General features: G+C 50.5%; 1 protein-coding gene across 1 annotated transcript in view; it reads right to left on the bottom strand.

Annotated features, from left to right (window-relative positions):
- Positions 1–12,588: 12,588 nt before the first annotated feature.
- Positions 12,589–17,101, bottom strand: part of GOLGA7B (golgin A7 family, member B) — a 10,954-nt gene continuing 6,441 nt past the window's right edge. The window contains exons 3-5 of the mRNA XM_010833115.1: positions 16,137–16,289; positions 15,942–16,043; positions 12,589–14,566 (exon numbers count right to left, since the gene is read on the bottom strand). Coding sequence (XP_010831417.1) covers positions 14,456–14,566; positions 15,942–16,043; positions 16,137–16,289 — 366 coding nt within the window. The 3' untranslated portion in view covers positions 12,589–14,455. The remainder of the gene's footprint in view (positions 14,567–15,941; positions 16,044–16,136; positions 16,290–17,101) is intronic.

The raw sequence follows: 17,101 nt of genomic DNA, 5'->3' as shown, positions 1-17,101 counted from the left end.
TATTAGTGTCTAGCTGGTGAAAAAAAAAAGTGTCTGAGGCAAGCAGAGCTGGTTGGAATGCTGAATTAGCAGCAGCCCTTCCATCACGTGGCCCTTGGAAAGCAACTCATGATACCGAGAAAGTGTCTGCCCCAGGCATGAGCAATGGTTGGGTTTGTGCACCAGTGTTCACTTGGGGGACACTGGGGTTTGGCCAGGTGAGGCGTGTGTAATGAGCAAGGGACAGACACGGAGGGAATGTTCTGGGGCAGTCACTTCTCCAGAAGTCTGGGCCTCAGTATCCCACATCTAAACAGCAGCAGAGTTGGGCTGGTGTATCCCTAAGAGCCTTTTCCTTTCTAAGACCCCTGAAAATGTGGCTGGACATAGGCATGCCTAGTGTCAGATTACCCTAATTTCTAGAAAGAACTTTATGGTTTGGTCTCTCCTGCAATATGCTTGGAAACCTGGAAGTTCCTGAAAGCCTCACTTTTAGTAATGATGTAACACCTTAGAATACTTTCATGACTAGCTTCAGTAGTGCAGGAGCCTTATAAATCACAGATCTATTCTTTATGTGATTGGGAAAAAAGGCACACCTCAAGATATAATAAAATCACTCTTACGAAAGCCACCAACCCTTTAAAAAAATATATCTAACAAAAAACTACCATATTCTAATATAATAATTATATGCCCCATAAATCACAAAATATTAATTCCTCATTGCTAGTGTTGTTTTTACACTTGGAACGGGAGCTAAAATGAAAAGTTTTAAAATAAAAACAGCTACAATCTCACAGAAAAGCATACACCCACTTAAAAATCGTTCCACTTCTGGGAAGCACTCTCCTGTGTGTCGACACAGAATTAAAGATCTGAACAGGCCCTAGACATGAGACTCAGGGAGATGAAAAGATCAGCCCAAGGTCGTGAGCCAGCTGGTCCCCAAGCCAGGGCTGGAGCCCTCTGCCACCACCCTGTCTTGTTAAGGGGCTAACAGACAGCGCTGTCACCATTCAGACGATTCCCTCGTCATTCTGGAAGATGCTGCCTTTTTAGAGACGAACAAGGGGATCTATGATAGGGAGATAAGTAAAACCCAAAACCCACAGAGACTACGGTTTCAAATGCAATGGTAAATAACAAGATAATGGTGTTCATTGACTTCCTGCACACACAGCACGAGAAATAAGGGCTAAGACAGCTAGTGTGACAGCCTGACAAGGACATCAGGAGAGCTGAGGTGACAGCAGACTTCAGAGGGTGACTTATAAGTAATAACCGTGAATTCCTGCACATTGAGTTTCATATAACCGGGTGTATTTGTGTGGTTTTTACCCTACTAGGTGGATGGGGCCAGATGAGTTACAAAGAGGAGCTCAAAATCTCTCCAGCTATTAAGAGCACAACTATAATATCCTGACTCCAGGGTATTAGATTCATACCCTGATTTAGATTCGTTCTTCTGTTCATTCAGTCTTTCAACACATATTGGTTGAGCACCTATTATGTGCCGGGTACTGCGCTAGGCTCTGCGAGTGCAGTGGGGACAAAAGGTGACGTGGTTGCTGTCCCCATATTGCCTCCCACCAGCCAGATGGAGGAGCCCAGTACACAGGATGGCAATGGGACTCAGACTCAGAGGGGCTTTCTAAAAAGTCTAACTAAATTCTTGGATCACTGTACCAGAAAGCTAACTCTCTGCATTCACTCCTGTATTTATTGAACAATCATTTATTGAAGGAGAAGAAAACAGCAAACCACTCCAGTATTCTTGCCTGGAAAATCCCACGCACCAAGGAGCCTGGTGGGCTGCAGTCCATGGGGTCACAAAGAGTTGGGCACAACTGAGTGACTAACAGAATCATTTACTGAAAACCTCCTGTGTGACGAGCACTAGGTCCCTCCCATGAATACTGTGACAAGGTCCCTCCTCTGAGCGTGTCAAGTTCCCTGCCCCCAAGATGCTTGGGTTAGAAGAAACAGGAGGCGAAAAGATACAGAGGACAGGCAGGTACTGAACCGACTCAGCCTCACCTTCCTCCAAATAACAACACCCCCGCAGTGGGCCAGCAGGGTGCCTTCCAAGCCCAGGGCCTCAGTGTAGGACTTTTCTGATCTGTGCTGAACCGGCCAGGCTCAGAGTCCCTCTTCCTTCTAATTCCTCTTGCTCTGAGGCCCTTGGGCACCCAAATCCTTCTGAAAGTGTTAGTCACGTATGGACTGTGGCCCACCAGGCTCCTTTGTCCATGGGATTCTCCAGGCAAGAATACTGGAGTGGGTAGCCATTCCTTCCACAGGGGATCTTCCCAACCCAGGGATCAAACCCACATCTCCTGCATTGCAGGCAGATTCTTTACCATCTGAGCCACCAGGGAAGCCCTTTGCCTTCTGAGCATGAACAGTTCAGTCTCTCTTTTTTTTTTGGATGATAGCCCCACGCAGGCTTCTGACATTTTTGTTGGCTTCTCCTGGGCCTGAGTTTATAACAAAAATAGCAGATGCCTTCAGGAGCTGACAAATAATGGCAGGGGCTAAAAAGGATTATGCAAATAGAGAGCTGAAGCACTGAAGGGGCTCATCCAGCAGAGCAGGAAGAGGGGCCAGCTCAGCCAGAACTTTCCATTTTTCAAGAAAAACCAAATAATGATAATAATACCATTTTTACTCTGCCCAAGGATGTTCCTCTTCCCAGGAAGAATCTCTCTTAGTCGCTCAGTCATGTCCAACTCTTTGCAACCCGCTGGACTGTAACCCGTCAGGCTCCTCTGTCCATGGGATTTCCCAGGCAAGAATACTGGAGTGGGTTGCCATTTCCTTCTCCAGGAGATCTTCCCCATCTAGGGATTGAACCCCCATCTCCTGTGTCTCCTGCATTGCAGGCAGATTCTTTACCTGCTGAGCCATCAGGGAAGCTGATCTTTCCAGGAATGTACCACCCAAAATGACGATTCTAGCCTCATTTAGTGAGTGCTTGGTATTTCTGGGTCAGACCTGAACTCTTTACAAGAATCAGCTTGTTGAATCTGCAAACAGTCCCCAGAGGAAGGTGCTGTAGTCGTCCCAGTCTTACAGAGATGCTGAGTGCTGTGTCCAGGGCCACTCGATTGGGGCGGGCAGAGGCAGGACTACATCGGGGTGGTATGGCCTCAGCTCGCACTCTTCCTTCTCCATTCGAGCTGGCCGACTGGTTACTAAAAAGCACGATCTCTCCTGCTGCCCAGGGTCAAGGGAGCGTTTGGAAAGAAGGTATGGAAAGGATTCCGTAGGGGTGGCCCAGGATCTGAGACAATGTCCTTACAGTCTCGTTCAACCTGCAAGAAGAAATGCCATTCCCTGTGTGGAGTTCCCTCACCGGGCACACAATCAGCCATGTGACCTCTTCAAGCATCTGCTCAGCCACCAGCCCTCCTCTGGGGAGGTGCCATTCTGAGGGCCAGGAGTTTGATTATGAGTCACTCTGGCTGCTATGGCCCCCTCCCAGGGTCTGGGCATCGCACCTTGACCAGCACTGGACTGCAGCTTAAGCAGGGGTTCCACTCCCGCCGGCAAACAGGGCCCTTGGTCATCATTCCAGAGTCACATGAGACAGGAGGACAAGTGCGTATCTTTCTCAGGGAGCCAGCTGGTTTTTTCCAGCAGATTCCCAAATGACACCTCACCCAGACTCTCAGCCCTTGAGGCAAGCCACGTTCCTCCCTTTCCCTCCCTCCCCAGGGTCAGCCACAGTCTCACTCCTTCAGTGTGGACCAGACCCCAGCCACATCCTGTCAGGAGCTGATGTTGCGTCTCCTTAGCAACGAGCACATCCTAGAAGGAGGAGGGATGAAGGTGAGAGAACAGGGGCCAGTTAACTCCATAGGTAATGTCAACCCCTCCTTCAGCACTTGTCCTCTGAAGAAACCACTGTTGAACAGCAGAGTGGTCAAAGGGTAGGCCATCAGAGAACAATGAGAAGCAAGAAGAAATAACCCTCCTCGGGGAAGAGAGCTAACATTTACAGAATGCCTGCTCTGTGCTGAGAACTGTACATCTGCGTCTCCGTTCATCCCCACACCCATCCTATGGGATAGATGATTTTATTCTATTTTACGACCAAAGGAACTGAGGATCGGAAACAAGATATCCAAGGTCATATGGCTAGTTAAGTAACTGACACCTGGGAAAATTATTTAACCAGTTGTCACTCAGCAAATACTGATCAGACACCTACTATGTGCCGGGTGGTGGTTCTAGTGGCTTGGGATGTACATCAGTGAACATCACCGGGCAAGATTCCTGAATGCCCTGGTGACATACAGCAGGCACTAAATAATATAATAAGGTATATAATATGTTAGAGGTTAGGGGAACAAGGAAGCAGCATTAAGGCAAGTTGGGAGTGCTGAGATAGACAGACTGCCATTCTAAATAGGGTGGGTTAGTTGGGCTTCACTGAGTAAAAGGCATTTGAAGTTGGTAAACTGTTTTTGAGCCTAAGTTTTCTCATCTGTAAAATGGGGATAATACATACCACACAAAGTTATTACATTAAACAAGAGGATATAAAATATTTGACATAGGGCTTGGCACCTATTAATAGTAAGCCCCCAGTAAATTAGAAGTGTTATCAATATTACTAAGTAGCAAAGCTCAGGATACATCCTGGATCTATTCAATACCAAATCTCACGTGGCTCCTGGCATAGCCTGCCTTGGCCCAGGTCACTGGGAGCCTGCAGTATGGGAGATTTGAAGGACATCTTCCCCAGGGAGCTGACAGCTTAGGGAAGAGATCTCAAGGACTGAAAATGTCCGTGAGGGAGCAAGCAGAGCAAACCTTCCCGGGGTCTGGGCTGTGCTGAGAAGTTCAACTTAGTTCTCACACGGTGCCATTCCCCAAGAGAATGGTCATAAACTATGGTGAACTAAGCAGTGTCCAACTCTGAGACCCCGTGGACTGTAGACCACCAGGCTCCCCTGTTCATGGGATTCTCCAGGGAAAAATACTGAAGCAGGTTGCCATTTCCTCCCCCAGGGGATCTTCCTGACCCAGGAATCTTTTCCTGCGTCTCCTGCATTGCAGGCGGACTCTACCACTGAGCCACCTGGGAAGGTTGTGATGTTCAGATGTGTAAATGGAGTCCCAAAAAGGAGCAGTGACTTTCCCGAGGACCACAGCCTAGCCAGGAATCTGACTCCTGCCTGGGGCTCCTCTGCCTCTCTCTGCCTCCTTCTCCAGAAAAGGTGAACTATTTCAGAAGCAAAATTGTATCAAGCATTTTCAGAAATGTGGGTGCCAGTGCTTGTCCTTCCTATGATGCTGACACAGAATCAGAGTTGGGGGAAGCGCCCACCAAGTTAACCCAGGCACTGTGATTGGGCGGTGGAACACAGCTGGGATGCGGGAACTGAGGGATTAGCTGCAGAGTCCTACTCAGCTGAGACAAGAGAAGCTGGAGACAGCATCAGGAGCATAAGAGATGAGGGTGGGGACAGAAGTCCTGCCAGCATGTCTGCCCAGAATCTCATGACCCCTGCCTGCCTGCCTGCCTTCCAGAAGGGGCCCAGAATAATTCCTATAAAGTTAGCTCATTATCCTTCCTCCTGGCCAGACCCAGAGCAGCCATGCAGGATCTCTCCCCTAGAATCATTCAGCGCATCCCCTCAAAAGATCCAAGGGCTCACTCTCCTTCCCCAGCCCAGACCTGAGTGCCGAGCTCCCAGGGAGGGAGAAAAGCACAGCCAACGTTTCCCAACTGCTCCTGGGGACAAGCAGAGGAACACACTTAGGCTGAAGGCAGGAAGGCAAATCCCGCATATACCTCCCCTGCCTATCTGTCCCCCGGGCTCACGATGTACAGGCCTTGAAGGCAGACATAGGGAGGATGGCGGGAGAAGGAAGCTGGGAGGACTCAAAGCCTCACCCAAAGCAGAAGGTGTCCTGTTTGCAAAGGCCACATTCTTTCCTACAGAGCTCATTCCAAACTCCTGCAGCCCTCCGTCCCTCCCTCCTTCTTTCCATCTATCCTTTTTTTAACACATAATTTTTTAAAATTTATTATGGAATATAGCTGATTTGGGCTTCCCTGGTGGCTCGGACAATAAAGAATTTGCCTGGGTTCGATTCCTGGGTTGGGAAGATCTCCTGGAGGAGAGCATGGCAATCCACTCCAGTATTCTTGCCTGGAAAATCCCCATGGACAGAGGAGCCTGGCGGGCTGCAGATCGTGGGGTCGCAAAGAATCAGACACGACTGGGCAACTAAGCACCACACGCAGCCCATCGCTGATGTAGTGTTTCAGGGGTCCAACAAATTGATTCCATTATACACGTTTCAGATTCTTTTCAACTACTGGTTAATACAAGATATCGAATATAGTTCCTTGTCTCAGCCCACATTTAAATTTCTTTTTAAATTTACTTATTTTTAATTGAAGGATAATTGTTTTACAGTATTGCATTGGTTGCTGCCATTACATCAAAATGAATCAGTCATAGGTCCATATGTGTCCCCTCCCTCTTGAACCTCCTTCCCACCTCCCACCCCTTCCCACCCCTCTAGGTTGTCACAGAGCCCTGATTTGAGTTCCCTGAGTCATACAGCAAATTCCCACTATCTGTTTTACATATGGTAGTGTATATGTTTCAACGCTTCTATCTCCTTTCGTCCCACTCTCTCCTTCCTCTCCCCTTCCTGGGTCCATAATCTGTTCTCTGTGTCTGCATCTCCATTGCTGCCCTGCGGTTCATCAGTACCGTCTTTCTAGATTCCATATGTATCCATTAATATACAGTATCTGTTTTTCTCTTACTGACTTACTTCACTCATCTATCCTTAAAATTCTCTATTTACCCTGAGACTCTGGGATCAGATGGACTCTGGCTTGAATCTGCAACTCAGTTTCTTCATCTGCTGAAAACGGAGATATAACAACCTCATAAAGCTTTTGTGAAGCTTCATCAAGATGGAGCATGTAAGGCACACACCACCCAGATTGATAAAATGCAGATATTATTATGAAATCTGTTCCAGGTCCTTTAACCTCCTGCCTTCACTCCTAGCAGTGCCTGATTTTACAACAATCCATAAGTCATTAACTGGGACAATGTTAGACCTATAAGACTCCTTCCCAACGAGACACAACCATCACTCATAGTTACAAATGCAGAGTTCATTTGGGGACCGGGTTACACAGCATCTTTCCTTCGAAGAGCTCTTGTCCTGTGTTTAGATCAGCACTGGGGAGCACAGGGCCGATCGGTACCCATCCATTCCGCCTGCCTCCCCACAGTCTGCGAGCATCCATCTCGAGCCAGACAGCCCTCTCCCTCACCTTTGATCCATCAGTCATCTCTCTGTCCATAACTTCTCTGTATCCTTCCACTTATCCATCCATCTATCCATCCACCCATGGTATTTCACCCTCTAGGGCCCCAGGGCCAGACTTTCCAGGCAGAGTAGTTAGCCCCACAAGGATTTGCCCACCTCAAAATAACAGCAGGAGTGCTGGGTAGGGGCTGAATGGGGTCGGGATGTATACTTCCTCCCCTCCCCCACTCCTCTCCTCCCCTCCCCGCCAGGTGGAGATCGTCAGGAGCAGAGCCACAAGATCACAGCCAGGGCAACATTACTGAAAGCTGCCCAGTGCAGGGGATGGCCTAGGGTCACCCTTTAACCGAGTGACCCCATACCTGCCTTTGTCTACATTGGCCTAAGCTGATTCTCAGTGGCATGTTGCCCCAGGAGCCCGAGGATTTCACGTCTTCATATTCTTGTCTCTTCCTGCAGCCCATGATGGGCAGCATTTCTCATTCACCTGCCAAGGGTGAGGCACTGCACCCCAGGCTCTTGGGGTCAGGGGAGAAAGTGGTGGAAATGAGTAAGACGACATTCCCACCCACCAAGAGTTGGCTGAGGAGCTGGGGCAGGAGGAAGGCCATCACCACACACACAAGGTCTTGTAAGCTGTGTATAACATTTCCCCTGCCGGGGCCTCGCTCGGCGCAGCTCTCAGGTGGTAGCCGGTCTCCAATCACTTTTCCATTACAAAAATCAATAACTTGAATTACTCCAAAATAACTAGCCCCTTCGCGCCCCTGCAAATCTAATTTTTCTGTGTCTGCATTTGCCCACATGCTGCTCTCTGAGTCTGGAATCTGTCTTCATGAGTCAATCCAGGCAGAACGAAGCCTTTCGCCTGACTGTGACGCACTATGTCAGGAGAGCCGGACTTGGGGTCGGAGACTCGGGTTCAAGCCTTCACTCTGACACTAACTGTGGGTGCTGGTGAAGCTACTTAACCATCTAATTTCCTCGTCTATAAAATGAGAATTCAGATCTAACCACCCACCAAGAGCGTTAGAGAACAAAATGGAATAATAATGTACAGGAGTTCCTGGCATACACAAGGAAATCAATGAACCCTTGCCTTTTGTTTGTTCTATGCAAGAATCTGAAACCTGGCTATAAATCTACATCATGAGGCCACGGTGTACTGAGATCCTAGTGCAACTTCAACAATAACAATATCTTACATTGGAGAAACAGATTATCATTTACCAAAATTCCTTCTCACAATGCTCACAGTTTACAAAGGACAAGAGAGACTGGGTGTGGCCAAGTGATTGACTGGAGTGTGCCGACCGCTGCAGCCCTCTGACTCCCTCTGAATACTTCTACCTCCTCAGTCATCCCCATGGTAACCACGAGTCCCCAGCAGCTCGGGGACACTAAGTCCTGCTGTCCAGCAACTGCTGAAATGACAGGTCTCTTAGGGAGGAGCTGTGAACACAGCACAGCCCGCCCTCAGCGCCGCCAGGAGAATAAATCCTCCCAAAGTCGCCTGAGCAGGGTCCTGTGGAAACCTTGGAAGGCTGAGCTCTGAAAGGAGGGAAGGAAAGTGAAGTGAAGTGAAAAGTCGCTCAGTCGTGTCTGACTCTTTGCGACCCCATGAACTATACAGTCCATGGAATTCTCCAGGCCAGAATACTGGAGTGGGTAGCCTGTCCCTTCTCCAGGGGAACTTCCCAACCCAGGGGTCAAACCCAGGTCTCCCTCATTGCAGGCAGACTCTTTACCAGCTGAGCCACAAGGGAAGCCAAAGAATACTGGAGTGGGTAGCCTATCCCTTCCCCAGCGGATCTTTCCAACCCAGGAATCGAACTGCATTGCAGGCGGATTCTTTACCAACTGAGCTATAAGGGAAAGGACACCTATTTCATGCCAGGCACATCCATGGCCAGTTTCTCGCTGGCTCCTCAAAACCAGGTGTTCTTAGCATTTGGGGGATGGTTACATACCCACTTTGAGAATTTGCTAAAATCTGTGGGCTCTCTTCCCCAGTTAAATGTACATCATTCTGCACACAGGGGCAGGGGGTCAAGCTTAAGAGCTCCTGGCATAAACCTGGGCTGTTTTAAGATTTTCTTAGGTACCAAGGACTTTCTCTTTTAAAGGCCCCACACCTCATCGTATCAAACATTTTCATGTACATCCACAACCCACACTAAATCATACGTACACACACATACACGCACACACATACAATCACACATACACACACACATGAGTTGAGTTAAATTGCAGTTGACTGTCTGACATAGTGTTACATTTTGTAGCTATGTAATAAAACATTAATTTCAATTTTGTGCTTTGTTTTCCTATTTTGGAGCCAATGAACTTCCTTTATAAATTTCATTCAACTATTTCATTTGTTTTTTAGTAGCCAAGTCATATCCAACCCTTTGCATCCCCACGGACAGCAGCATGCCAGGCTTCCCTGTCCATCACCATAGAAAATATGCAGATCTTAAGTATACAGTTCGTTGAACTCTCAAAGTGAGCACAACTGTGTAACTGCTGGGGAAAGCTCATCAGGATTCCCGAGAAGCCCCCCCCCCTCCACTCACTGCCCCCCACCCCAGAGCAGCCTCCCTGCTGACTGCTAACACCACAGACCAGTTTTGCCTGTATCAGAATGTGTTGTAAGTACAATCATAGAGTTCATACTCATTTTGTGTCTGGCTGCATTCATGGAACCAACGCACTTTTTCATTCAGGTCTCAGACATTTTCAGAGGCTTGCGAAAATTTCGTAGGCTTTAAGTACCATCCAGGGATTCTCAACCTTCACACTAGAAACTCCAGGGGAACTTTTAAAACCCCAGATGCCCAGTCTGCACCCCAGAACAATGAAATCAGAATCCCGGAGCATAGGACCAAGCATCAGCAGGTCCTCTTGCTTCCCAGGTGATTTCAATTACAATCAAGGATGAGCAGCACTGGTCTGGGAAATCCTGTAAAATATTAGTATTCTGATTTTACAACTGGGGAAACCAAGGCTTCAGGGGTCTCCCCTACAGGGAATTGTCAGGAAGCCAGAGTTCTGATTCAGGTCTAACTTGGGGTAGTCTGTGCATTGCATTCCTCCATGGTGAGCAATAAAGCCACAACTAGGTGTGGGCGCCTCCTGCCACACACCTCCTCGGTATAAGTCCTTCCAGATCTGGGAGGTGTGGTTTCCCAGGCTGCCGGACCCCCAGGAGAAAGGCAGCGCCCCAGGGGTTGGCCACAGGGAGAAAGAATCACCACCAACTGGATTCCATCTTTGCCCTGCACCTCTCTGGAAGTCACAGAAAAGTTCTTGCAGGTAGGAGCAGCTGCTGGTTTGGGGGTAATGAGAAGTCTCCCAGCCGCTGAGATGCTCTGACCCAGGCGGCTCTGATCTGGGGGTGCAATGCAAGATGCCACCGCTCGGTGGCACCAGGAGCTTCTGTAAACCCTGCGGTTTTACATACCCCCTGCCTTTGGCTAAAAGAAGCCAGAAAGCGGGCTTAGGAGGCAGTGGAGGGGAGCAGCAGCCCAGAGCTGCCTGGGGGTTCCTGTGTTTTCTGGCAGCAGATGGGGCCTGTCTCTGGCTGGCAAGTGTTGCAGAGGAGATGTGGCTACCACCGAACCCAGGAGAGAGGCCACTTTCTCCATAACTGAGGCAGCAGAGACAAGCCAGTCTGAGAAGCCACACCTCAATTGACCTCTCCCCGCTACTACCCTCCACCAAGCTGCCCCGAGGCAGCTTCACGTGTGAGCCCGCAGGTCCGTGAGAAGCCCCACCACCCACACTCCCGTGATACCCTTGGCTTGGAGGTACCAGCCCTCCCTCTGAGCCTAGGATGGCCAAGGGGGTCTCCGAAGCTGGTATCGTCTTCCCCACAGTTTATGGAGTCAGACTGTCCGGATTCAAAGCCAGGCTCAGCCACATTCTAGTTGTGTGATCTGGGGCAAGTTACTTAACTTCTGTGAGACTCAGTCTCACAGAATAAGGTTGTTGTGAGGACTGAATGATGAATTATGTAGAGTCTTAACCTAGGTCCTGGCACATGCTGCTGCTGCTGCTGCTAAGTCGCTTCAGTTGTGTCCGACTCTGTGCAACCCCATAGACGGCAGCCCACCAGGCCCTGCCGTCCCTGGGATTCTCCAGGCAAGAACACTGGAGTGGGTTGCCATTTCCTCCTCCAATGCATGAAAGTGAAAAGTGAAAGTGAAGTCGCTCAGTCGTGTCCGACTCTTAGCGACCCCGTGGACTGCAGCCTACCAGGCTCCTCCGTCCATGGGATTTTCCAGGCAAGAGTACTGGAGTGGGGTGCCATTGTCAGTGCTAAATAAATGTTAGCTACTATTGTTTATATTACTACCACTAATAAAGTTGCAAACAGGGCAAAATGAACCTACCCACATGTTAAAGAACAGACTCCATGGTGACAACCTGCACACACCCCAGATCTGAGCAGAGGCAGCGAGTCCAGCTGCCTCTTAGGAGCAGAAAATATAAGTGGGGAAGCCACACAGGGCGCTCCCCAAACCCCCACCCAGAGGTAGAACCATTGTCCCCACAATCTGGTGGGATCCTCTCTTGGCCCACAGACCTGAATGTGTGACCCCAGCCACCCTGCAGCTTCAGACAACTTCCATTTGGGTGTCATCCCCACGGGCTTGAAGTGAGCACTGGGTCAGACCTCGGATGGAAAACCAGTGCGATTCGCTATCGTCAATCAGCTGTGTGACCAGAGACAAGTCATTCACCCTCTCTGGACCTCCATTCTGCTTCATTCAGATGATCTTTAAATCCCCTCCCACACCTGTGCCCTACGGGTTTAGCAAAGTATCTGGCACACACTGAGTACTCATTACATGTTATTTAGTTTTATAAGAGCCAAGACACACCTCTGCTAGATTCCAACACCCACATACTTTTCTTTAGAATGGAGTGACCTGTATGATCCAACCCCTAACAGATATGAGCTCAAGACATAGATATTTATCTAATTAATTCATGACTTGATTTTGACCTGGTTTCAGTTCAACCTGTTCCCCCCACCTAAGGATCCGAGGGCCAAATAAAAGCTCCAGATTAGAGATGAGGAATGTCTGCCTCCCCACCAGACTACAAACTCAAAGAAGACATTGTCCATTCTTCCATGTCTGGGTGCTGCCTCTTCAGAAATACACTTGGCCCTGTCTCCTCAGCAGGAGGTGAGTGGGTCACTAAGCATCCCCTCGCCGTGATCCTGGGGCGTAGATCTGGGCCCCCATTGCCGAGGGGGGAGGGAAGCAGCAGAGAGCCTCAAGCTGGGCAAGTCCTTTTATTGGAAAAAGAAATAATAAGATGAAAGGCCACCGCACGGCCAGCGCCCAGCCATCTCACGGGAGATGCATCATTCACCCCACAGGTCGGCCACAGCCATGCGGAGGGCCAGAGTGGGCACAGGCCGGGTTCAGAGGGAAGGGGACTGTGGTGGAGATCAGTGGGCTGCAGCTCACCCAGGGAACACTTGGACCAGGACCCACTGAGGCTCAGGGGCTGGGCCGCCCTCACCAGCTCTCTGAACCCTTCCTATATACTCCTCCTGCATCCAAAGAAAGTCAGGCCCCTCTTTGGTTCCAGAAAGCTACCTGCAGTGACTGGTCTTCATATCCCCTCTAGCACCTCCTGCCGGCCAAGACAGGCAGCCTGCTTCTGTCCATCTCCAGACACCAGAGAGGGGCTGCTGGGCCTCGGCAGTCAGGGCCTCACCGGCTGGACACCCCTCTTTCAAGAAAGAAATTTGCCTTTTCCCCTGCAGATTGGCAGCCTCTTTGGCCTTCCAAGGACGTCTCACACAGCCTTGGAGACCCCCTGAGTATGCAGTGCCCAGGGCCCTGTTGCCTTGTTATGGGGGACCTGAAGTGGGGCACAGAAGGCCCTGGAAGGTTGGCTCCACTCTCCTAGAACCCCAATGCTTTTGTTAGAATGTATGCAGTACAGTCAGAAGGTGGGGAGAAACATGCCAGTGGGGGAGAGACCAAGAAGAAGAGCCTAGCTGGCAGCCAAGCAAGAGACAAGGGATGTTAGGACATTTATTTACAAGAGGACAGGCTGGACCCACCCAGGGAAGCAGCCAGACCATGGCGCACAAAGATAAGACAAGATGCAGAGAGGGGCAGACATCGGCCCAGTAGCCAAGGGCAACATACAAGTGCATTCACACACCTGTATGCACACGTGTGTACACACACACGAGGGCAGTCACACACAGGCACTCACAGTGCACTCATGCACACACCTGTCCTCACACATACCTACACACAGGTGCATTGGTGCACACAGGGCACACACATATGTGCACATACACATGTGCCTGCCGGCACACACACTCACTCTCACACACAGGCACGTTCTAATCTCAGGAAGTTGGCTCCCGTTTTGGAGGTTCAAGCCCCCCAAGGCTACTTCTCTCCATGAAGCATCTCTCCGGACCCCCATACAACCTTCCAGAGGCCAGGCCATGTGCCCCACCTCCACCAGCACCTGGCCTGCCAAGTCGCAGTAGCCGGACACTTCTGAGAGAGTCCAAGATGACCTCCAGGCTCTGGGTGGAGGACAGGGATGCCAGGAGTCTAGAAGAGGTCAGGAGGGGGCTGACCACTCCTGTCTCCCCAGACCTTGAATCAGTGGAGGCAGGATCACAGACAGGCAGAGGCCCTGTGGTGGCGTCAGAAAGCATACACACTGGGAGACAGCCTCGGGGCGTGGGACCCCGAGGAAGGGAGTCCTGGTGGATGTGGGATTTGGAGTCAAGTACCATGCAGGATGGGAATTCTCTATTTGACGGGCTTGGATCCTTTTCAGGGGGTGTCGGGAGGGAAGCTGCGGAAGAAAGGGGTTTGTCCAATCAGTGTTGTCCCCACCCCCACCCCGTGGAAGACCTGCCTCCGTGTGACCCAGACCAGCCCCGTCGGATAAAAGCCAAGTCAGGAAGTGGACCGTCCTGCCAGTGGGCAAGGGGCGCCAGCTGATGGCCCGCGGGCGACACTGGGCAGGTCACCCTCCATCCCGCCCTGGGCAGGAGATGGGCCCAGAGAATGATTCAGAAGCGGGTGCTCTGGTAGCGCAGCCGCCTCAGGTCTGCGAGGCCCTCAGTCCAGCCGTACACCTCCCTGCAGGGACTCTCGGCCAGTCACCGGCCCCCCGCCCCACCGCCCCCACCACTGCTGCTGCCGCTGCCCCTGCTGCTACCGCTGCTCGAGCTGCCGCTGCTGCACCGGTCCTCGTAGATGGAGATCTCGATCTGGGCGGGCGTTAAGGAAGGGTGCAACCCGAAGGGAACCGGCTGATGGAGGTCAGCAGGGAAGCGCGAGGCCAGGCTGCTGCTGCTTCCCAGACAGGCAGGACTAGGACGCCTGAGAGCCACACCCAAACCCCTCCTCTCACCTGCGCTGGCTCGGCTCAAAGGCGCCTGCGCACAGCCAGGACCCGGCGCTAAAATTCTAGCGAGTCTAATCTTTGTATCCCAGCATGTGATGTACCCAATGTAGTGGGTGTGATTGAACAGGTGTGAGGACTTGGCTGTCCTGAGTTCAAATGTCCCCAAACCCAATCTCAGCTATGTGACTTTTGACCAATCACCTCACTTGTTACCATCTGTTATCTGATCTGTAAAATGGGGATAATGATAGAATCTTGGAGTTATTGAAAGAATTAAATGAAATAAAGCATGTAAAGGACTAAACACAATACCTGGCACATAGTAAAGGCTCAATGACAAGAAGCGCCTCTCCTTGGGCTTTGTAAGCATGAGATTCCCTGGGATTTGTGTTTTCTTTACCAGTAAATGTTATTTTTAAGAATTCTACTATCTGCTGCTGACCGGAGGTGGGGGGAATGTATGTATACCTTGATCAGGAGGAGTGGGTAGACCTATAACACACTCGAGGGCCAGTCTCCCACCAAGACCTCCATCTTCTCATCTGTGAAAGGGGTACAAGGGGACCTACCACATAGGCTTCAATGAGGGTTAAATGCAAGGGCAGTGAAGAGTGGGCCTGGGCTCAGATCTTGGCTCTGGTGGTCACTGGCTGGACGGCTCTGAGTCAGGGTCCACTACAAAGGCAATAAGAAGAGTTACCCATTTTACAGGGGTCTTATGAGAAGTATAGGAATTCATATTTTCAAAGCACTTACTGTGACATCTGGCATGTATTGATATTAACCACTGGTTAAATGCAGGCTTCCCAGGTGGCACTAGTGGTAAAGAACCCGCCTGCCAATTCAGAAGACGTAAGAGATGCAGTTTCAATCCCTGGGTCGGGAAGACCCCTGTGAAAGGGCATGGCAACCCACTCCAGTATTCTTGCCTGGAGAATCCCCTGGACAGAGGAGCCTGGCAGGCTCCAGTACATAGAGTTGCAAAGAGTCGGACATGACTGAAGTGACTTAGCACGCACACACGCACTGATTAAATGCAGCTCAATAAAAGCAAAGCCTAAAATTTACAAATATCACTAACTTATGGTGGGAGAGGAAGGTCAATGATCAGGGATATGGGGAACCCCAAGAAATCCCTGAGCAGAGTCCCCTAGGGTGGTCCAGCTTCCTGGCAGCCTCCCCGGGGCTTCCGCTGGCTGCATCTGGGTGCCTTCGAATGAAACAGCCAGAAAGGATACAACTCTCATCCCACGCTCCACGGGGTCTGTAAGTAGGAGGCCTCGGGGGGCAAAGACCTTCTCATTCTGCTCCTGAATGTAGCGGGAGATCTTCTTGAGAACCTGTGAGGAGAGGGGCCCATTGAGGCTGAGGCTGAGGCTGAGGCACCGGAGCCCCAGCGGGGAGGGAATGTGGGGCCGTGGGGGAATAGCCACCTTCTCATAGTGGGTCTCCATGCAGAGGAAGATGAAGTAGGCCGTGGCACAGGCCAGGCAGCCCTCGAGGTAAGAGCTGCCCCCAATCTTCTCGGCCTCCGCGTAGAAGCTGTTGAGGGTCTTCACGGTCTCCTCAAAGAGCTGCCGCTCAATCTGGAGGGAGAGAGAGACAGGGAGCAGGACCCAGGTCAGCCTCCCTGGAGTGTGGTTGCCGTGGTGGGGCCTCACCAATGTGGGGGGTTGGGGGCACACAGGCAAGACCAGAGAGATGCCCATGAGCACTTGACAGGAAGTCAGGAGCCTGGGGGTCCAGTCCAGACTTGGCTATCAACTAACTGCATGACCTTGAGCTAATGATTTAACTACTCTAGCCTCAGTTTCCACATCTATAAAATGGAAACAAAAATGACGACTTGTCCTCACTTGAAAACAGAAAACTCTCATGAAATCCAAGAGGTGAACGTTTTCTGCAGTGGATCAGCTCTCTATGCTCTCCCTGCCAGGACTCTGACCAACCTGAGCACCCAATTCTATCTATATCCACTATGGATGCATAAGGATACAAGAGTCCTGTGGAAACGCAGAGTCGGACATCAAGGCCTTTCTGGCGCTCAGTCAGTTTGGTACCTCACTTCCTCTTCCTGTCCCTGAGCTTTCTCTCTTAAAGGAGAGGATGAACTAGAGCAATGCTTCTCCAACTTTAATGCATGTATGAATAACCTCGGGATCTTAAAATGCAGATTATGAATCAGTAGATCCAGGGTGGAGCCTGAGATGCTGTTTCCAGGAGACAGGGTGTTGCCTGTGCACAGGCCACAGTTTTGGTTCAAGGGCTTAGCGGTTCTCAATTCTGGTGCACACTAAAATCTCCCGAAGAGATTTTAAAATGTAGGCACACCCAGGTCTTGCCTCCAAGAGATTCTGATTCAAATGGTCTGGGAAGGGGGAGGGTGGTTCAGAGCAGC

The sequence above is a fragment of the Bison bison genome, unplaced genomic scaffold, assembly GCF_000754665.1.
Source record: "Bison bison bison isolate TAMUID 2011002044 unplaced genomic scaffold, Bison_UMD1.0 scf7180017862979, whole genome shotgun sequence".
Lineage (NCBI taxonomy): Eukaryota > Metazoa > Chordata > Mammalia > Artiodactyla > Bovidae > Bison > Bison bison.
The sequence above is the reverse complement of the archived record's forward strand: the minus strand, read 5'-3'. Positions and strand labels throughout refer to the sequence as shown.